Source organism: Aquila chrysaetos, chromosome 3, assembly GCF_900496995.4.
Source record: "Aquila chrysaetos chrysaetos chromosome 3, bAquChr1.4, whole genome shotgun sequence".
In the NCBI taxonomy this organism is placed as follows: domain Eukaryota; kingdom Metazoa; phylum Chordata; class Aves; order Accipitriformes; family Accipitridae; genus Aquila; species Aquila chrysaetos.
Window position 1 is genome coordinate 18,536,375 of NC_044006.1, and position 23,574 is coordinate 18,559,948.

Here is a 23,574-nt window from a genome sequence, read left to right on the forward strand (position 1 = left end):
ACTTTTTTCAGGAGAGTTAGTGACTGTTCTGCAAGAGTAGTGTATTTGTTATTAGCTGTAACAGGGAGTGAAGTACTATAAAATCTGAAAAATGAAAAAAGCAAAGAACATTTTAAGGGGTGTTTTTCAGTAATTATACTTTACCAAGCTGAGTTCTCTGGATGGAAAAAGATATTTGAAAAATGCTGAGTTTGTGATAAAGCCTATGTTTATAATAGGAAATCCTTTTGGGAAAGGAGGGAATTTGTCCAGACTAATTTAAAGGGTTCAAAGGGTTCATGCTACACAGGATAGTTTTGATATAATGGTTGCATGGTGTCTGGATTGACTGATAGCTCAGTTGTCTGATCATTAAGCTATTAATGTTTTCTTTGTTTAAGATATTACAAAGGGAAAAAATGTCTGTCAATACTAACATTCCAACTTCAGGACTGATGGAGGGCTGTCAGCAGTATGGCCATCAATAATAACTTTACTGAAGAATAAATATTTTCATAGTTCTCATGAAGTTACCAAATAATGACGTACAGGTGCTTCATGGCTCAGAATCATCCCTTTCTTGTTATAGTGACCTCTGTGATACTATAGTTAATAGTAACAGCTGTAAACTGGCATCAAAGTAGTACATTTTCATCTCTTTTTATTTATGTTTGGAATCATACCAACCAAGTAAATGTCTGTATTCGATCTTAATTTCTTATTGAAGTTGTAATTCAGAAGAAAAAAATGCCTGAGGGTGAAATGCATATTTTAAAGTGACTCTATGATTTAGTGTAATTAAATTAAGTTAGTGACTATAAATTTACTACTTTACAGTGTTGATTAGATAAAGTAGAAAAATATAATTAAGGCAGTGATGAAAAAGAAATGGTGTCAGAAGAAAATCATGAAGTGCCTAGTAAGAATCATAGGAGTTACTATCAGAAGTGTCTGTGCTTTCTGTAACAAGATGATCTGAATGTAAATCACCAGAAAAAGAAAAGATCAGTCACTTGGGAAAGACTAGATAGCTGCTAGGTTTTATGCATGATACCAGATGGGTTTTACTGTAGAGTTCTTGAGTAACGTAGAAAATACCCTTTTGTGGAAAGAATCCTTTACTGAGTGAAAGTTCTCAAAATTAAAGATAAGGTTATTTCTGTAATTCTAGGAGGCTTAATTCTGTCAAGACTGTCAGTAGCCAACTTTTTATTGATTTTTTCCATTAATGTTTAGTACTTCTCAAGCTTTGAGCTAATAATTACATCTTTGGCAAGAGTAATTTTTATGAGTCCTAATTCATAGAATTTATTGGAAATTGTCACTTCTCACTAATTCTTGTAATTAGTTAGAGTATAATCCAACCTAGGTCTTAATCACAGTAAAATACATCTGGAATTAGGTTTTTGTGTCTTATATTCTATACTCTGCTTGTTGTCTTAACCACTTTTTAAACACAAAGCTCGAACCGTGTAACAGACTGAAGTATTTTAAAATAGGCTGAAATATTTTATATTTTATTGTTTGCCATAGGCCAGTACAAATTATCTTTTGGTATTTTGTAAATACTTTTAAAATTTCATAAACAAGAACAAAAAAACCCCTAACCCAACAAACCAACAAAGAAACCAAACCACCATAAGGCAGTGGGCAGTGACAACTGGTAACTTTTCTTTTATTTCTGTGAACAGACAAGTTTATAGCAGATACATTATTTTTTTTGTCGTTCCCTGCCCCCCCGCCCCTTCTTCTTCCTAGAAACGAGGTGGATAATACAGCTGAAAATAAGTAGGTTTAGAGGGAGAAGCACGTAAAATTTGTTGCCTTTTTCCAGCTGGGAAAAATACTTTACATGAAATGAAGTTGACTATCTTTTTTCAAAAATCAAAACTAATAAACAAGTCTTCCTCCTATTCGAATCAAGGCCGTGCAACAGAACCATTCAGAAAGATGCTTGACTGTACCAGAACAGTCTAAGTCCAGTAGAAGTGGTAAAAAAAAGCTAGTGAGTTTTAAACCTTTAATCACCAAAGTAAAAGAAAGGAGCTTTAAGCTTTTCCAGGTACAAAACATCATTTTTAAGTAAAAAAGGTCAGCCTCAGTCTGAAGTTTAGTTTTGCTTCAGGGCAATGTAAGATTATCAAGTGAGGGAAAGATGAAGGTGAGGAAATGAGATTCCCACTCCTCCCTGGGCAGGGAAGGTCCAGTATGAGGGAGAGAGGTTAAAAACGGAGTCGTGGTGCTTGGATCCTGTCAGTGTCCTTTGCTCGGGCATGTATATGTGACCCAGCTGGAGAACAAGAGAAGTAAGAGCACGGCTCAAGTACCAACCTTCTTTGATTTTATCTTTTGATATGGAAGTTAAACTCTTTTGCAGAGCACTCTGCCTGCTAGCCTGCTTTCAAGAGGACCAGAGTACCCCAGAGACAACTAGAGTAGGTGGAGAGAAGGACATGTGGTTGTGAAGCCACTAAGTTACTGCAAGTTGATGCGTAACCATTTCTACTTTTATTTGTGATCCTTTAAAAGCAGGGTTTCAAATTGATTAATTACTTGTTAATTTTATAATGTCTAGAAATGAAAGATCAAATGTTTGTGGTATGTAATTTGGGCGAAAGGGAGTTTGAAGAGCGAGGTGGTGGTCTCACCACTACTTTAAGCACTATCACAGTTCCTTTAAAAGTTTGTGAATCATTCTCTTCCTGCAGTTAATTTTATTTACTGAGAAGACAGTGGGTTATGGCAAACATAGCAAGTTGGGGGCAAATTACACCACTATCTATTCATCTTCATCTGTGAACTGAATTCATGTGATTCTTCACAGTGAATTCTGTGGGCAGAATAGAAAAGTGCCAATGTTTTGTTGGTTCCAGAAAGAAAGGCTTAGTGTTGTCTGTTTTAAACCTTTTGTGTATTAATGAAAATCTATACTATATCTTTATCTGATGCTTCCCACTTCAAAGGACTAGCAGAAGAAGCTATGCCAAATTGTATTTTCAAATTTTTTTTTGTCATTTGCAGTGGCTGGTAAGAAGAGGACATAAGATTTTTATTTTTTAAAAGGCTCACATCTGGTGGTTGGTAAAAGTACTGCTTTTGAAAAAAGAAAGCTTTCTTTTTTCTTCCAGATAGCATAAAATTAGTTTAAACAAAATTATGCAGAAACAGGCTTTGATGTGCATTATGAATCAGAAAGATTGTACAGAAAGAATCGTTGTATTCTTGTATTGTTTAATTGTATTCCCTAGAATTTGTATTAAGCTCAGAACAAACATTCAGCCTTGGTATAAACCTTATGATGATGGAGAATCTGACATATCTGTAGGTTAGATGTATTTTAAAAAAACATTTTGAGAATTGATTTTGTATTTAGCTTGGGCTATCACCTTATTTATTCTGCCAGTATTAGAGATACTGAAGTTAATCTTCAGTGGGCTCTGTTGTGAGCAGAAGCCTACGCAGGTATCTTATTTCTTTGTGTAAATTAGTCAAGGCAGAACTGTGTTCTGCTGTGATTAGTTTGCTTCCAGCATATATTACCTTCTTTAGAACTAACTTGGATATCCTACAAAGTATTGCAGTTGTCCCAAGAGACATACCCTTTGTTTGACAGCTTAAATAAGTTTCTGTTATTAGACATCTTTCTCTATGTAATAATGTAATGGGGAGCTCTAAACTTTCTCTGTTAGGGTAGTGTAATCCATCTAGTTCAGGTACAAAGAGAAGATAAAGTATTTTAGCGTAGTAGTAATTACTGAATATGCACTGCACACCAGGAGTTCAGATCAGTTGTCATCTAAACTGCTTAATGACGAGAATGATGCATTACAGTGATTATGGCAATGTTGTTCACGAAAACATCTTAAGACTCAATATACCTAATCAGTCACTCTTTCTTTTGGGTTGTTTCTTTTAAAGAAGCTGATTGTCTGTCAGTGGAGAATTCCTTGATATTGTGTCGTAATTGAAAGGTCTGCAGGCTCTTGCTATGTATTGAGAAGTATTGTATTAGTGTTTTAGAAATGTAATGTGATTTGAGATTGATTGTAAAATTCCACTGCAATTACTTATATATTGAAAAAACTTATCAGTTTCAGCATCATTAGTGTATGGCCTTTATATTACATAATAGGACAGGGTTTATAGACTGAAAATTTGCATATTTACTGTTGGTTTTATATTCTGATTGTCTCACATCAGTTCAAAGCTGTGATACTTTTATTCTAAATACTGTAACGGTGTGTTAGTATCTGATTAAAAAAAGCCAACCATGTATCATGGCATTTTCTGAGAAAATAAGATAGAGATACTCACAGTAATTTTATGAAGCTCTCTATTTATATTGAACATATGACTTAATGATATGCAGGTGAATTCATCATTTCCCTCAGATCTGACAGTCAGTAATGTTTCTGAGAGGATATATCAAGATCAAACCATCCAATCTTTGTTCTTGCAGGGGAACCAGTTGTGGTATTACTGCTTTTGGTTCTGAGGTTGTTGATGGTTGTTCTTTGTTGTAAATTGCAATCATAATGTCGCATTTGTTGGTCGTTGTTAGATAATCTATAGCTATTGCTCACACATTGCATTGTTGTATAATCTGTCTACTGGAGTTTACAAAGATACTGCTAGGTAGTGTGAGAAGATGTCATATGAATCTTTCATCTTGTTAAAAGATCCCAGGGAAAAAATCAGTCTCTTTTTACCATGATTTTCGGAGTAGCAATTTTTTCAGATGGAAGTTTTTCCTTTTAGTTAATGGTAAGATGCTTTGTCTTAACTCCTTGATTAAGAATGATATACTAGTATTCTCTCACACCTGCACAGCTGGTGATAGACTCACTTAGCATTAGGACAGGCCAGTTCAATTTAAAGGAACATAAAGATTGCATAATTTATTTCTGCCATCTTCTCCTGGCTTTTCTATTGAAGTGAGAGTTGAATATAGGCAAAATATGGTTTTGATACCTCAAAAGTAAAATAAATCGTAAGACAAGGCTGTACAAACAATAGAGGAGTTAATGATCTTTGCTCAGACTACTGTCTCAAGCAAAAACCCAGTAATTCTAGCATAAGCTTGAAAATTGGCTGTTGAAGTAAACGTGCAAGTCCAGTTTGCCACTATCCTCATTGTCCTCACCTCTCCATTTTGGGAGAATAGAAATTCCACAGTTTGAAGCAACAGAGCTGAGTTTAAAGTTAGTGGTGAGTAGATGTGAAGTACTGTGAGAATTTAAATAGGAAAGAAATTTTTTGTCAAGTTGTGTTTTTTTCAGAGCTAAAATATTTGAGTGGGCATGGTTCCATGTTTGCCAGCTTTTAGAAACAAAACCTCATTTGTCAGGCTTTCATAGCATCTTCTATTGGTAATCTAATAAAGGATATTGTAGTAAGAGAAGTTCCTCCCCAAGTGTATCACTGATATGAAAATAAAATATGGGCTGAGTTGCAGTGAGATGTCTCAAGAAGCTTTTTTTTAGCATATGTTTTACCTACTTTTTTCTGCAGACCAAATGTAACAAGGTCTGATTCCTCTTCCCCATATCAAAAATTACCTTGCTGAACCTCACTGAAATTATAGACGTCATGTATAGACCTGCTGTTGGATGTATAGCATTCTTCAGCAAGATGCATGACTCCTGATGTGTTTGCATGCCTGCAGACAGCTTTGACAGCATCTGCAAAACCCAAACAGCACCTCAGTTTTCCTGGCTAACTGGTGAAAAGTTCTTGAGGAAGAGAAAGATGATGTGTTAGATGATTTCAGTGCTAAAAAGCAAAACAACAGACCTCTGAAGTTGGCAACAAAGAAGCCAAACCACTCCATTCATGTAGTGCATACAAGAGTTTCTTTCATCAGTTCCCAGAAAGGGATCAATGGTTTTAGAAGTCAAGTTAAAAAGGAAATTAAGATGACAACCCCCCCTCAAAAATGCAGGATTCAGGAATGGTTTGTATAGAAACCCATGATGTGTGTGAACTTTCACGATTCCAGACAGGATGTATTACAACAAACAACCATTACTAGAGGAGTAACTGTACGATTAGGTATTTAGAATTTATCTGTTGAAAAACATGCTCTCTTCACTGCCTCTCACCCACTCTGCCTTAAAGATCTACATAATTTTCACTGTTGTCCAGAAATAAAATAATAAAAAACAGGTGTTAAGACACACTCTGTATTGCTCTGATTTTGAGATATGAGACAATATGAAAGAGGAGTTGGGCAATATAGCTCCATTACTTGTCAAGAAGAAAACTTCTGATCTAATTCTAGTCTAATTCTGACCTAATTCTAACCTAATTTTGAAAGTCTTTCTGTGCAAATGAAGAATATCTGATCCTAAAGGACGCAGCCCTTGTGGAACATTGGCTACAATAGTCAGAGATTAATTACATTTTAATGGAGGAGCTAATAAAACCACCATCTATAGTCATCCTGATATGTCATGTTTTGGTGAAGCATGCACTTTCCTGAGAGCAAATTATTAAACCCAAAAGCATGGAAGAGTTAGGCAGCTGTAGAAATATTATGACTATGGTCCCCACCTGAAGGATTTCTGCTTTCTTACAGGTGGTACACTCTTGTGTGGATTGTCCAGCTCATAGTTCACAAATGAGTTTCACCATGTCTAGGGCCCACAGGCGACTCATGGGGGGTTACAAAAGTGACCCAGCCTTGGGTTGCCTTGAGGCCCTGTCTCTCTGCTGAGATGACTCACGGGGAGCTGTGTAGACAGCTTAGCCCTGGGTTGTCTGATAAACCCTAAAGTAACAGGGCAGTGGCTGCACCATTCAAAGAACCAAAACCCGAACTGAGCCTTGAAATCCCTTCAGTTGTTTCATTAATACATGAAACCCTACAACTGCTAATAATCATAATTTGTTTCTGTGAGCAGGACTTTCTTCTGAATTGGACTTGAAAAATATATTAGAATCTTCAATGATAGCGGCCATCATGATGATGGCACGCAGCTTTCAGAACATTTGTTTAGTAATGCTCAATTTGCTAGGTTCCTGAAACACCTACTGCTTTAACACTACTCTTCTACATGATGAATTTTCCAGAAGATCCTTGGTAAAGTACTAGTTTAGGAGCACCATTCCTAAAAGACAAATACTGCATATTCTGTGAGATAGTTTTAAAAATGCTATTTTGATTTCTAAGCCGTAGGCTTTCCTTCCATACCTGAAGACATTGTAGAAGGAGGTTTTGGCAAATCTTGATTTAAAGTTAAATGTCTATAGAATAGAATCCTCCAAAAACTCGTAGTCTGTTATTTAGTGCGGAAGTGTTCAGTGGTTTGTGAATTGTGCTTCAGAGGACAAAAATATCAGAGAACGAATAAACTCTTAAATGCCAAGTGTGCCTTTCAGGAAAGAATCTGTCATACAGATTTCTCTCAGGTGAAGTTGCCATAGGATATCAATATACATTTAGTCAGCAGGACTCAAAATGGGTTCTTGTAGACAGTTGTTTATGCTTCTGGAGCTTCTGTTAAATAAATATTTCTCAACTGAACAGACAAAAGTTGCTGTTTCTATTGTTGCTGGCAATTACAGCACAGCTGTGCAGAAATGACAAGCGTATCTGTGACAGACTTTTTAAAAAAAAAAAACTTATTCACAAAGGATTTTTTCTAAAGCGGATATTTACAATCCACTAGCTAAAAATGTGAGATATTAATATTTGAATTAGGTGCTCTGGAGTAGCTTGAAAATAGTTGCTAGCATGAATAGTTATTGTTAAATAGCTCTGCCCAGATCTGTTGTGCTATACTCAGACTAGTTCAGTAAATATTGTAAAGAGATCTCATACAGTTTCCTGTATAAGTCTCGATTCCTTTCTGTACTCTTCTATTTGTTGTTGCTCATAGACTCTTTAATCTTTTATACCTTAAATATCTGTTGTATCAGGATCCCTACAGGGCTTGGTTGTTCAGGACATGACATATTGTGATCAGAGTTATGAAGATGTTACCTTGTACTTCCCTGGTTTTGCATTTGTCTTTATCCTTTGCATTTTAAGTAAATTGTAATTTGTTTGGAGTAGGTAAGTATGCTAAGTCCAAATCCTTAATAAGATTTAAATATCTATAACGTAGCTCTTGACTTTAGGTTAAGACTTCAGAGTACCGTCGCACAAATAAGGATGTTTTTCTGCCTAAAATTCTTTCCTTGAATTAAAATGAAATTGATTCATCTACTGTTTTGAACTATTCTTCTAGAACTATGTATCTTATTAATTTTCTTCATTTTAGTTGTTCTGTCTTTTACATTGTCTTGGATGTTCAGCTATATCCTCATTTTGATATTGCTTTCATCAGTCTGCAAATTCCCATTAGAAATGAATTATTTTAAATGCCAGTAGTAATAAAAATCAGATCAATTAATATTATAGATGTTATACATAATTGATTTAAAGGAAGATATGATTAGAGAGAACAGGATTAGTATAAGAATTTGAGTTTGTGCTTTTTATATTGTATGCTTACTACAAATGTTCCTCTTAGGCACTTAATAGATTTGGAATGTATTTAGGCTTTAGTAATTTGTCTGGATTTTCATCAGACTTCAGTTCCACTGGTCTGTAGGATTTTACCATTTCCCTGCTTTTTAGGTATTCCAGTGGTAGGTTTTTGTTGCTTACATATGTAAGTCTTGTTTGTTTGTTTGTTTCTGGGTGTTGTGGGGTTGTTTGTGTTTGCATTTTTTTGTTTGTTTGGGGTTTTCTTTACAACAGTGAATTGTAGAAGATTCTAAAATAATGTCTGACTGGCGTTTTAATGCACTATGTTGAAGAAGACTGTTTTTACATTGTTACAAGGATAATTCTTCAACCAAGTCATGTGCATCTTAAAAAATACACTATCTCTTGAGAGTGTTCAAAGGCTAATACATTAACACTTCAGTAATATTTTACTGCATCTTTTCTGCAGTATAGATATAGAGTAGATATAGAGATATAGTAGTAGATATAGAGTCTATTTGTTTGGCTTTTTTCTTTCATTTTATTCAGACTCTGTTCAGAAGGTCTCCTAAATGCCTTATCAATTCATCTTTAGTAGTTATTTTTCAGGGACACTCACAAGGAAAGCTTGCCAGCTCCATTTCTGGCAGAACAGGCAAATGTTACATGCCATCTTCATGGATGCTGTGGCTGTTATCTCCTCTTCAAGACAAATAGGTCAGTTAAAAATACAGAATATACGTGAAGAATGTGGGTTAGGATGACTGGTAGAACAGTGGAATCCTGGCAGAATTTGCTAATGGTTTGTGCCTGTGTTGGAGACTACCAGTTCAGTAGCCCTGGATTAGTGGATTACCAGTTTGTATGTGTAACAATAAGATGATTTTTTTTAATCACTGTAAAAGCAAATTGTTGAGAGACACATGGCTGGTGTTTCTTGTGAGTTAGCGTATACAGTGCGTTCAGATACAGAAACCTCTTTTTTGGTGGTTTGGATAAGCAAATGCCAAGGTTGTCATTCATGAGGTGAGCTTCCAAGTATTCTAGCATTTTTGAGAGCTGATGAAATCATTATTGTGACTAAAATTCAGAAATAAGATAAAGCCAGGCAAATTCCTGAGTTAACAGCTGTAAGAATTCCCATAATTTGGCTTGCACCAATTTTGCATAGTTTTTCAGTATGTTTCACATTGCATTTGAATTCTTTCAGAACTATCTTGGTTATCAGTCCAGGATAAATTACTTCATAGGCAGCTTGAAAAATGCTTTTGCCCTAGGAATAATATTAATAATGATAAAGGCTTTCAAAGTAAATTCAGGCTTTTTAAGAAAGACTTCTTAAGATACAGAATCACATATCTGTCTGGCTCATGAACACAACTTAGGAACAATCTTGTTCAAGTTTGACTGATGTGCTATTAGAATGGTTTATTTACACTTAAGACAAATAGTATGAATTTGTAGCGCTCTAACTAAATTTTCCACAATCCCTAGAGTCCTGTTAGTTCCATAAACTAGTTGTTCTCAAATTTACCTTCCAATAGTCACTTCCCCCCCCCCCCCCCCCCCCCCCGCCTTCCATGTTGTCCACCCCATCCTTTCCCTGGAATGTCGTTAGCCCTACAATATTTCTGAGCTCTTACAGGAGCTGCTTCTTTCTGCTCACATCTCCAGGTCTGCTCCCTATAGAGCACTCTTTCCCCAGCCAGAAACCCTGTCCAGGTTACCTCCAGGTTGGAGAAACAGTGCCCTAAGTAGTACTATAATTTATTTTAATCTAATCTTCTCACAAAGATCATGCAGTTTCCTGTCTAAGACATCTTATGTGAAGGGTTTTGAATGAATTTTATGATGCTTTAAACTTATGAAGAGATTTATCAGCAAGCACTACTGTGTACAGATTTCTGTAGGCATCTATGGCTTTCCCTTGCTTTGCTGTTATAAAGCATTTTGTTACATTTTTTAATAGAGGCTTTATTGTTGCTTAAAAATTCCAGTAACCATAGTTAGTGTTTGAGTGAAATTAAGTCTTCTTATCTCATATTTTATAAACTAAATTAGAAATAGAAGCTTTCTGTGGGCAAAGTGACTTCTTTCTTGAGCAGCAATGAAGTCATGTAGCTTAAAAGATTGCCTTCAAAGGTCTTAAGCCTATTTAGAGAAGGTTCTTATCAGAGAATTATTAACATCTTTTGCAAAGTACAGAAGACTTGTAATCCTACTGGCATGAGCTGTCCATCTGTGACTACCTTTCAGTGAGCTCTAAGAAATATTTTTACATCTTTCAATTTATTTTAACACATTCTTCTGTATGTTCTCTGATTATTTGGACAATAAACCAAATTGTTATCCTGTATTGATGTAGCTTACTGGGCCTTTTTAGGGCACGGGGAGGGGGGGGGATGGTAAAAAAAAAAAAATTCCTAGCATGGCAGGTTGAGGTATTCTACATGCAGTGCAGCAGATGTTGTTATTAGGATGGAGTTCAGCTGATTGCAGTGCTTGCTTAGAGCTACTTTTGTACCTCTAGATTCTGGTCCCGAATAGGAGTCAGTGTTCTTGCAGTTTAGGGATATGCACAATATCATGTGAAATATTGTAACCACATATTGAGGTAGCTATTTTAATTCTACTTTTTCTTGCTCTTGTGGGTCTTGTGAAACGTTGAAGATTTTTTTTCCCTGATGATCACAAGTCAGTTTATCTGGCTTGCTAAAAGGAACTGGCAGATATAATTGAAGGAAAACTAAATGGCCTAATGGAGAAACAGCTATGAAAACGTCTAACCATTTTAGAATAATACTATGTCGTAGTGGACTTATATCATTAGCAATCATTTGTTGAAAAGTTGCTGCTCTTCTGCGTTACCTAGTATAAGAATGCAATTGGTTTGGAAAGTCTTTGTGGTTAGCCTTTTGAACAAACACTTTTGCTTGAAGCTCTTTAACCAGAGTCAAAGGCATGGCAAAGATTGCAGCAGCTTCCAGTCCTGTCTATGTATTTGGTGTAAGCACACTTTCAGAAGACAGCATTCACCTCTCAACCACAGTCAAAACAATCTTCTGTTTCTATGGTTCTTTTATCATTTCCCTATCAAAAAATCTTGTGGCGTTTAGAGCAATGTTTCTTTCTTTTGCAGACTAGATCGTTAATTAATTTTGTATCTTTTCAAACCTTGTAGGTATAATCTCCAGGCTAAATAATGTCTCTTATGGGGCTGGCATTTACAGATTTACTTTTTTTTGCTTTCATATAACAAGGATGTTTTCATCAGTTTGAGTGGTGCAATAGTTAATTCTACTGACCTATTATAGACTTTTCTTATATTAAGCATCACAAAGTGAACTAGGGTTTACATTCAAAGAGAACCCTTTGCTCATCTCTTGTATCAGAGAAGAAAAACATTGGAAGACTAATAGCTTGGCAAAATTTGAGTTTCCATGATTATCTGTATTAAAATAGAGGAAAAGTCATTGGGGTCATCTGGTTAAAGTTGTGAATATAAATGGTATTTTTACTTGTGTTATGATGCAATGTAATGAGCTAGTTAAAGTTTCACACTTCACAAAACTCCCCGTGTGTTCAGTTTCCATGCTTTGGTCTTGTGTCTTGAGCATTTTGTGTTCAGAGCCTTTGTAGGATTTAAGCTCTGGTGCATTTTGTGAATTTATGACAATTGCAGAGTACTAAAGGAAAGGAAAAGCTGTGTCATAAAATCGGAGCATTCATCCTCAACACATCCCAAGGCTCCTTTCTGTCTCCCAGTTGCATCTTTTCTTTGCTTGTGTGTGTGTGTGTGTTCTTTTTAAAGCCCGAGAACTATCCGAAAGTAAGTCTATGTATTATTTACGTCTGTTACAGGTTTTTCCTACAGGACAAAATCTACTCACAAAGATTGCTCTAGAAAAAGTCTTTTGTAAATATACATACTCAATGTAGTGATAATTTTTAACTTTGCAGAATAGGGATTTAGGAGAAAGTACTTATCAGGCTGTTTCTGCAAAGCTACATAGCTGTATGACTGGTTGCTATAATCTGGTCCAGGTAAAACTTGATGAATATTAGTGGTGTCATCATTTCAGAAGGCTTGATAATATTTTTAAAAATCTTTACTGAGGTTTTATCCACCCTTTATATGTTTAAGATAGTCCTGTATGTAGGCTATCCTTGGAAATCATAGATTTGACTGCCCACTGTTTCTCATGATTAGTGAAATCAATCTATCTATAGAGTTCATTAGTTAGATGAGGTTTGGCTTGGTTGTCTAGATGTGTGTTTGCTATTAGCTAAATCAGTGGTTTCTGTGTCAAAACCTTCAATGTCTCAGAACAAATTTTGATAAAGTCTAATATTAAACAATATGGAGAAAGGTAGACTTTCAGTTTATTAATTATCTGCTTAAGTACAGCTTAAAATTTAGTAAAACTTGTTGAATATTTTCAGTTAAAAAGCAACAAATGCTTTTATTTTTTATAGAAAATGCATGTGGTAAAACTTGTAGGTAAAACATCCTAATTTTTTTTTTTTTCCAAAGTGATGTGACACAATGTGCTGTATTATTATCTACTTGACTCTCTCTCATACTTTCTAGATCTTGTCTGTGTTGGCAGCAGTTCACCCCAGTTCTGAGGGGAAACGTGAGGGAAGACCTCTTTATCCACCAGAAATTCCAGCATGATGTTTGCAGCAGGAGCTGTTAGATTCTCAGGGTTTTCCAAGTGAAATCACTTTAGTGTCTTTCGAAACTGCACTTGAGACTTTTATTTTTGTACCTGTTTGCAATGGAAACCAAACGCTGTAAACTTCTGTGCCATGCAGCTAGATAGGATTTTGACTGGACCTCAGTTGGAGCAATGTAGCTTAACCAGTACTTAATGTTTCACTTCATTAACTTCCAGTGATTTATGAATAACACTATTGGTGGAGTCAAGGGGAATCTAAAAAACTTAAGAAAATGTTTGTGGACAGTTATACAGTATGAATGTGTTAAAAATCTAAACTATATGAGTAAACCTATCAAATCTGACAACAGTTAGGCCGTATCTCATGCTTCTCCCTATTTATGCGTGTCCTATGCATCTTAACAACAATATTGAAATCCTTCTCTCAGATCCTGCCGCTATGTATGTCTAGTTGACCTTGTCTGTTGACCAGCTAAACTCTTGGGGAGTGGAGACTTGAAGCCAGGTGGCAGACAACAGTGCTGTGCCTTCTAACAGGGCTTGCCCTCAAATGTCACTAGTAACCACATTCCCCACCTGCATATTGTGTCACAGGATCAGTGCCCTTTCTACAGCCTGACAATTTATCTGCAGTGTGAGATCTCACATGCTGAATGGGCCTCCAGTTTTATTGTCTACCATTTTAGAATAACAATAGGTTAGTCATTTACCCTGCAGGGAACATAATTTCGGAGGTTTCTTCTTGTTTGGCAGATGGTAGAACCTAAAAATCTTCCTAAAAATTAGGTACTCTAGATTAAACCTTATGCCAAAGTGAGATCAAATGTATAATTACGGTCACACTCAGATATGCTGTGACACCTGAGGATCCTTAATGATAATATATATGGAATATAAGTGTTGTGTACTAGTACAATCTTAGTCCTGCTAGTATCACAAATCTACACTTGGTCTTCAGATTCCTGCAGTGTATATGGTTTGGTTAAAATGAAAGTGCCAATCTCCACCTATTACCTACAAGAGAAAAATAATAATGTATACATGTGAAATATGAAGGCAAGCCTTTCCCAGTGAAAAAGTTAAACTGATGAATTAAGTACTTTTCATATCTATTCCAGGTGATACAGTCAATATGAAGAATTTGCATGATTTAATAATACCTCTTTCTGTGAGTCTTGACTCACATTTGTTGTGGCAGTTATGGCAACGCTTGCTGGTCATAGGATGATGGATTACTGGTATCACACTTCTGTTGAAGGTGTTCTTTTCAGACCTCAAATATGCAGAATACTACACAAAAAGGCATTAGTGAACATTACAACTATGGCTGTAGAATCATTCTTCAGTGTGGGCCATAGACTAGAACACTTTCATTTTCAAACATCTTTTAGTTTTTTTAATATGTAAAGGGTGAAGAATTTTTCTTGTTCCTTCAATTCTCTCCTTGTGGCAATAAAAATTGCTGACAAATGCAGTCTTATTTGTGGCCATTAATTCTTAGTTGTATAAAATCACCTCAACAGATTTCCGTCAAGATTTTTTTTCCATGTAGAGGTAGCTTTTGTGTACTCTTTCACTAATCATAAAGGCTGCTTTGGATTTGACTGGACTTACTAGGTCAACAGTCCTTGAATTGGAGAAGATAGTTTTATGGTCTACTGAGAAACCAGTTTTACATGGAAATTAACATTTTCCAACCCTTGTTCTTGTATTTAAGGCTATGGTACAAAGTAAAACATACCTGTGTGAGCCAAGGACAGATTACTAGCCACTTTTAATTTCCTGACTTTTGTTAGCTTGTATTTCAGTCGCCTTATTTAAATGCTCCTTTTGCCTGTGTTTTTATAACTTATTTGGAGGGATATATTGGCCAGCTTCTCAGCTACTGTATGCTGACACCAGTTGATCACATTTCTTTGTCTTTTAGTGCAACTCAGATTCTTACGTTTATGTTGTCTTATTTTTCATGATTTGTAGTATAATTAGGAGTGCCTGGCTTGACTGTTTTTGATGTTTTCTACATATTAACTTTCATTGCCCAGTATGTGGGAATGTAGACAGCATTTACCAGCTCATTAACCTCTTTAAATTGACTGCGGGGTGGATTATTTCCTGACACCATCACAGGTCAGTGGATGGATTACACTCCAATGGAATCTTTCTAGAATATTTGAAAAATACTGAGCTACCACAACACAGATCGACTGGCATGATTTTTCTAATTTACATGTTTTTTGGGGGGGAAATCCAGATAAGACAATAGGTTATTGTTGTCATAGTTCTGAAATCAGGAAAGGCAAACGTTTACTAAGAAAACCCCACTAGTTGATCCTGTTCCTCTGCAAAATGTAAATGTTTCATACAGTGTGTTTTCAGGACACTATTAGGAATAGTGTCTGTTTGGACCAGGTTGAAGTGCATATGACTGTGTGGTCTCACTGATATACTTCACCACTAGTAAGCATCCATCCTTGACCTGTTCTTAGGAAGTAACAAAGTCAGGAAGGGTGGCCTTTGCTTCTCTGTGTCTAAAGTAGTACCCTAGCTTTCACAAAAGCCATATGTATCTAATAAAAGAGATTCACAAACCTTATTTGCTCGACAGTGGACTCCGACAGGGTTGATGCCATCATTTTTTAAAATGTTACACTTACCCCGTCATGGAAATTTGGATAGGTAGGTGATTTTGCAGTTCAGCTAAGCATTTTCAATGAAGTAGAATGCATCATGAGGAAGAGCTTAAAACCAAGAAGACTCTGGGGTTGTATTAACTACAACTGGATACTTGAGTTTTCTCTTTGTTCTGTCTGAGTAATCACCATGTGAAGAGCTACCTTGGTGTTACTTTCTGTTAGCTTAGCAGCAGATAGAGCTGGGTGTTTCCAGACTATAGCCTCAAAACTTCTGAAGTCAATAAAGACTATTGCCAAAGTAAGTCCCAACCAATGAGTGTTGAGAGAGCAGACACTAATAGTGCAGCGATTGAATATTACTTCCCTGTACATGTAGGCAGCACATACATAAAACTTGCTAACAGGTAGCTGAATACTAGGAGATGTTACGAGTCCTGAAGTTAGCAGACCACAAAGCCTTGATATTAGTTGCTAACTCTGTCCAAGCTCTGCAAGATTGTAATGAAAAGACATGAGCAGGCTTTGTGATCAACTTGCAGGTTCATTAATTATAGACACTTTGGATTAATCACATGGTCTCATCATAGGGTGTAATTTAAGATTACAGAATACATCAGGAAGAGTCAATTCTGCATTGCACACTGCGTAAATGAGAAAAATGTCATATATTACATTTTACAAATTAACCTAATGTTGTCGCAAATAACAAGACTTCTGCTATCCAGGATTCTTACTTGAAGGAATGTCTTTTATTTGTTTGTGTCACTGAAAACCATAGTAGAGATTACAAACTTGAACCTGACTTTTAAAGGTGCTTTTCAAGGTGCCTTATGTAAAGAAACTTACTTGCTTTTACTGAGCGTTCTTCACAGGAGTAATAACTTTATTCCACACTTTATTTTGTGGAAGTATGTATACTGAATATGACGCTGAATATAGCTTTTCCTCCTGAAAGCTTTTCCATAGATAGGTGTTTGTTTTAACTGAACGGATTACTAGCTGCTTTTCTCATAAATGTTTACAGCTTCCCTCTACACGGTCAGAAATCTAAGTCCCAGTTCATCAGAGCACTGACACACCTGTACTAATGCTGTAGGTATCGTAGCTTGAAGTTAATTGATCTGATATGTGGATACTGAATATCTGCAGGTTTGAGTTGCAGTCATGGTGCTCTGTGCAATTGGCATATTGTCAGAATCTTAGACAGTGATTCCAAAGAACGTATAACTGGATACTTTTTTTTTTTCCTGGCCTTGACATATCTTCAGCGTAATGTTATATACTACATATTATGTTTGTATTTACATCTCAATTCTGTTCTTAATTCTAAATGTTGCATCCAGGAACTTCTAGTTTTCAGTTGTTAATATAACTACTGAAATTAACTGTTATGTCACAATACTGTCGATATATTATTATTACTATTAATGTTGAAATTATATTTCTCTGTCAATATTGGGACATGTTTGGGTTTTTTTAGGCTCGCTGGCAAAGTTTTTGCTTGTACAAGCTGAAGAACTGGGTGTTCATGACACTCATTAACCCCCAAATTGTATTGTATATATTGGTATAATTTGAAAATTCTTAGTCCTTGATTTGTTATTTTGTTTTTAATATGCTATATCATATTACAGTTCACGTAATTTTATTTAATTTCCTTTTCTTTAATTCAGGGTTGGGAAGAAACTGTGGATGCTGCCATTTCTTACTTGTTAAGAACTTGTTTGTCAAAGAGCTCTAAGGAACAGGCCCTGACTCTCAGCAGCCAGTTGTGCATGCCCAAAGACACTAGCAGACTGAAGAAGAACATCACCCTCTTCTGTGATAGATTGGCCAAAGGTGGTCGCCTTTCCTTAAGTACAGACTCAGCCACTCAGCAAGCTGGTGTCATGCCAGGTAAGACATGAAGTATATGTTCACAATTCAAAATATATATTTGTATATTAAAATTAAAAATTATGCACATCTGATTGTGTTAGCAGTTGGTTTCCACAACAGGTAAAAACCAAAAACTGATTGTGTTGCTGACCAGTAGAATGAGTTGGTAATAAGATAATTTTAATCTCAATTTGATCACTTATTGCTGCTGAGCAAGCAGTGAGGAGTTGTCCTAGTTTCAGCTGGAATAGAGTTAACTGTCTTCCTAGTAGCTGGTACGGTGCTATGTTTTGAGTTCAGTATGAGAAGAATGTTGATAACACTGATGTTTTCAGTTGCTGCTAGTAGTGTTTAGACTAATGTCAAGGATTTTTCAGCTTCTCATGCCCAGCCAGCGAGAAAGCTGGAGGGGCACAAGAAGTTGGCACAGGACACAGCCAGAGCACCTGACCCAAACTGGCCAACAGGGTATTCCATACCATGTGACGTCCCATCCAGTATAGGAACTGGGAAGTGGGGGCGGGGAATCGCCGCTCGGGGACTAGCTGGGTGCCGGTCGGTGGGTGGTGAGCAATTACACTGCGCATCATTTGTACATTCCAATCCTTTCATTATTGCTGTTGTCATTTTATTAGTGTTATCATTATCATTATTCGTTTCTTCTTTTCTGTTCTATTAAACTGTTCTTATCTCAACCCGTGGATTTGCTTCTTTTCCCAATTTTCTCCCCCATCCCACTGGGTGGGGGGGGAGTGAGTGAGCGGCTGCGTGGTGCTTAGTTGCTGGCTGGGGTTAAACCACGACAGGAGTGAAAAGTCCTACCTTCTTGATAGAGAAATGATTGTGGTTGCATTACTGGCTTTATGGCATATGCCTATGACTAATTATGAAGTAACAATAACACTGAATAAAAAAATCTGCAACTTTAGAAAGTACTAGTTGGCTGGGTGATAGCTCACAGAAAGCATGAAATTAAAGATGAAGCTAATTTAAGTAGGTGTTGAAGAATATTTCTAATTTGGAAAAGGAATGTAGAGAAGATTTCAGAGTGTTGCACAATGATTTAAATGAATGTCATGGAATTACCATTTTTGAAAGAAATTTTATTCATGTCCTTTTCTATATTCCTACTTCTTTAGTAACAGTGGAAGCAAAGCCACATCTTTTCTGTAGAATCTGAAGGCTAGTGTCTTTGTACTATTGCAAGACATTTTCTTCCTGCCTTTTTTCTTTTGTGAGACAGGCAATCTCTTAATAAACACCGGATACTCCTGCTGACTTGGAAGCAGGGTTTTTTTACCAGCTTTGTGCTCTGAATTTGGGTTGGATGTGCATTCAGCTTCATAGTCTCCTAGACCACATAATATCACTATGGTCTTTGGCCTCAATGACCTCTTTCTTCTACAGCAGTCTTCACATCTGTAGGGAAAAGTATATTGTATGCATGCTTCATGCTTAAAATTGGGAGTTTATTATTTTGTCTTCATGGGTATTGTTTTTGATCAAGTTTGGAGTTGTGTTAGGGCAGTATCTTGATTTTCTGTATTTATTTTCTTACATTACAAAGAATAATTTAATTCCTGTTTAATGTAATCTGAATGACCTGTGCAATGTTTCAGCAGCTCAGAAGTCCTTGTTACTATGTTCAGCCCTCCTCTGCATGTGCTACTTTAAATGATTTGGTCAAACAGCTGCAGACTGTGCTGTGGTAGAAACTCTCTATATAATTTTTCTTTAGAGTTACACTATACACATATCTGGAAGCGGACTGATAATCATGTGAAGTGAAGAAGTGACCCAGAATAAGTGTCAAGTTAGTTTTACAAATTTTTGTTAGTATTTCTTTGCAAGCCTAAAATATGTTAAGGGTATTTTATTTGTTGAACTTTGAAAAGATTATATAGGCATTGTTTTTCCGTCTCAAAATTTGAAAAGGTGTTAATAGCTGCAGTTCATCTTTTTCCACCTAAGCTAATAAGGTGAATTGATTTAATATGGAAATTCACTTCTGCCTGTTCAATTGACGAGCGTTATTGGGTTCAGGGCACTATTCAATTTGGCTATGATTATTTCTGTTAGGAAAAGAGTAAAGTTTTAAAAAATTGTAAACAAATTAGAAGAAATCTTGCTCTAGATGAAGGACCTTTGGAAAGCCATCTGGTCTCCACATTGAATATATAAAGACTAAAATTTAAAAAAACACTAAACCCACTTTTTTCTATTACATGAGGCCAAAATAACACCAAGAAGTCATGAGTGACATCTACTAGAATAATTTTACCATTGTGGTACAGGTAGACAGTTATACTACCTCTCAAATAAAAATAATACAAGGAAGAAGTACATTCCAAGCAAAACATAAGATATTTGACAGTGGGCTGTTAGCCATGTATTGATGATATGTGGGACCAGGTTTACCGTTTCATATGATGAATAGTGAAAAATTAAGTACCTGTAGGGACCTGGTTGAGACCTGGTATAGCAATGTCCCACCCAACATAAACTCTTTTAGCTATATTTGAAATGCCCTTTGGCCATGACTTACATTAAAAAGAATTAAAATCTGTAACCCAAATACAGATTCCAAAGTAAATAATTTTACTTTCAAAATTGCTGACTCTAGTGTGTAGCCCTTTTGAATATCAAATCGCCTAATTAAGAATCAAAATTATGACCTAATTAGGCTAACACTTCAGAGTATCACAAGAAGGTATCATTTAAAGAAATTATAAAACCTAATGTAACTTTCTTATGTTCACTAAGAGTGCAGCCTGAAGCCTTGATAAAAGGTTCTGTACATTTATATTTACTCATTAACTGTTGAGAGAATATGCTTTTTGGAAAAGTACGGAAGAGCTTCAAAATAAGAAATCTCATCTTCATTTACAGGACAGGCTCACTTCTGCCAAATGCTTAGAATAGCATAGTGTTTAAATAGTTACTCTCTAGCAGGATGTGCTGTATGCTTTGAAACTGTGTGGGTGTTTGTCTTTGGACAGACTGGAGATAACTGGGAGCTTTCTTGGGAGAATAAAGGTTTTACTGATGCTTTTTAAACATGTTTGTTACCTCTCTGGGTTTTCTTTGGCTATCTCGACATTGGCAGGTAGTGTGGTCTGTTAGAAGCAGATCTGCAGGGGGATGTAACTGAGGCTGGCAACATGACTTGTATTATCTATGTGTTTCTGAGGCTGTTTGAACTAGCTCTGTTCCTGTCTGATGTACTGATCCTCCATTAGCAGTCAGAGTGCTTTAGGTGCGTTCCTGGGATTCATCTGCCCAGTTAGATTCACCTAAAAAACCAAGTTCATGTGCCCAAGACCACTCGTCAGTGTGCAAACAGTGCAGTTAATGGGGATAATCAAGAATTTTGCCTCACTCTTGATTCCAGCTACCTGTTCAGTCTACACTAGGAAGAAATGGAGAATGCTGTCTTATAAAGGGGAACCAGTATACAAAATAACTATATGCTGTTGAGTAAAGAGCTCTTTGATAATGCCTATAAAATTGAGGAACTCCTTCTCCCAGTTCTTAAAGGATGGAACAGGAATAGGTAGAGGAAAATGAGGTAGAACTATACATGGAGAGGGAGATGTTGAGAATTGAATTTGTATCCAAGTATTTATGGTTAAATATTGGATGTTAATGTAGGGGAAAGTTCTTCAGGATGTTTAAGCTCCAAGCCAAGCCAAAGATGGTCCCGTAATTATTCAGTAGTGTAGCTGTCATTAGCTTGAGGATTTTGTTCAATGCCACTTTTTCTTGAGCCCATTCTTTTTCTTAATGGTGGAAACTCCTTTTTCTATAGCAACCAACTTTTAAAAAATTTGTTTAAAAGTACCTAGGACCCTTCTGGCATTGCAGCACTATAACAGTAAGCTGCATTTCTAGAAGCTATATTTAATATGTTCAAGATGGTGTACCCTGAAATCTAGAGAAATTGCCTGAAGCCACATCAAAAAGCTGATGATTATCTTCAAGTGTGCAACTATTTGAAAGATACCTTCAGAAGATAGTTATCAGTATTTGTAGTTAATTCAAGAGTATATGTTAGAGGTATGCCATGGTCTCTGCTGGGTCTGGGTTTGTTCATTATTTTCTTTAACGGCTTCAGTGATGGAATATGGAGCATGAATGTTAAAATTGTGGTTTTGCAACAAGCTAGCAGTAGTTTCAAACACACTGAAAGAGCAATAACTCTGACCTTGGTAAATCAGAGGAATGATCTGAAATCAGTAAGATGGTGTTTAGTCAACATAAGTGCAAAGGACTCTGGCAAGTAAGAATCAGACAAACTAAAAATTGAGAAATAATTCCATAAGCACTGGTGCCATAGGATTGACTCCTGGGGGCTATAGTGGACCAGCAACTGAATAAAAGTCAGCAATATGATCCCATTAAAGGCGAATTCCAACTTTGGGATGTAGTCATATGACTTTTAATGAGGATATAAATTATTTCTTTCTGTCCTTCATGAGAAAGATTCAGTTGAAATTACAGGGTAACACAGTTTAAGGAAAACTTAGACAAATTGAATAGAGTTCAGAGAAGAGCACAAATATTATAAATGATTGAAACAATTTTGCTTTCTCTTTCTTCTGAGGGAAAGAGAAAGAGAAGGTTGAGGAGGGATATGATAGTTTTCCAGTATGTAAAATGTTCTTAGAAGAATGATTAAAAGTTAATCAGAATCATTGGCTAAATATGTTTATAACTGTAAGCCACATCAGGCTGTATCATGTACTGTGTTGCCTTTGGCAATGTGTAAACGGTTGCATGAGAGGAATGGTGAGGGGCTTAGGGAGTGGTGCGAACCCAAAGTGTGGGTCAGTGCCAGGGAAGTGCTGGGGAAAGGTGCTGTAGACCACCCAGGTTGTCATGTATTGAGTTTAATGGGTGTGAGAACTTAGAGCATAAATCCTGATGACCTGCAGTGAATTAATTTTGTAGCTTTTAAAGGTCTCTTATAATATCTGTGTGTTTTGCAGGATTGCTTTGAAAACCTTAAGCAGTGTCAGCTGTGGCTGTTTGGAGGCTTGTTCAGGTGTCAGTCTGATTGGAGCTCTATTTGCAGTATTGCCTCACCCATATTTTGGGTATCTCAGCTACTCTTTGGCTAGAATGTGATTCTGCTTTTCCTATAGTAGTTCCTGGTGTGCAAATGGCACCTGTATTGGTTCAACGTTTTGTTCAAGCAAGGATTTTTAACTTTATATTAGGACTTTTTTTTCTTTAAACCATCCTTTTTCTTCTACTTTTTTTTTTTTAACTGGGCTTCAGTAATTTTTTTCTCCTTTTTGTTTGGTTAGGAGATCTTTGTATTGTGCTTTAGCATGATTTGCTTACACAGTTCAATATAACTGGAGCAGTAGAGAAAATACTATTTTAATGTGAAAATCAGTTACTGAGTACTGTGTCACTGAAATCCGGGGAATGCCAGACTGTCATCTCCTCGGGTCAACTGAATCTTCAGAACTGAAATCAAAAGCAAAAGGAGGAATATTTTGCATCCAGGAAATAGGATTTGCAAATAGTTTTGTGTAAGTGTAATATTTAAGATTTATATAAAAGTAGAGCTAGAAGTCAAGCCAACTGCCCATCTAGTTTTCTCCTCTGTGTTGTGATGGGGTTAGTGTATCCAGAGTATCAGTGACAAAGTTTATCTGAACTGTTAAACACCTTGGACAAGGCTGAACAATATCTCTTGATAGCTTATATGGTAGCTTAGTGTCCTTATTGGAAGGTTTTCCTAATATTTGATATATGTTTTTTTCCTGCAAATCAAACTGGTTTATTGTGAATATTGAAGGTGGAGGTGGCAATTAATGATGTTCTTTATAATGGTAAAAGCTTTGGAAGATTTTTATCCCTTCAGTATATCCCTTAAGTAACTTTTTCTTTCGTACTAATTGTGACTAAATTATCCCAG

At 36.2% G+C, this 23,574-nt stretch overlaps 1 protein-coding gene across 3 annotated transcripts in view; it reads left to right on the forward strand.

Moving 5' to 3' along the window:
* Window positions 1-23,574, forward strand: part of BBS9 (Bardet-Biedl syndrome 9) — a 329,252-nt gene that overhangs the window by 140,960 nt on the left and 164,718 nt on the right. For all 3 annotated transcript variants that reach the window (XM_030007534.2, XM_030007536.2, XM_030007535.2), the window contains exon 21: window positions 17,441-17,663. In XM_030007534.2, the coding sequence (XP_029863394.1) occupies window positions 17,441-17,663 (223 nt within the window). The remainder of the gene's footprint in view (window positions 1-17,440; window positions 17,664-23,574) is intronic.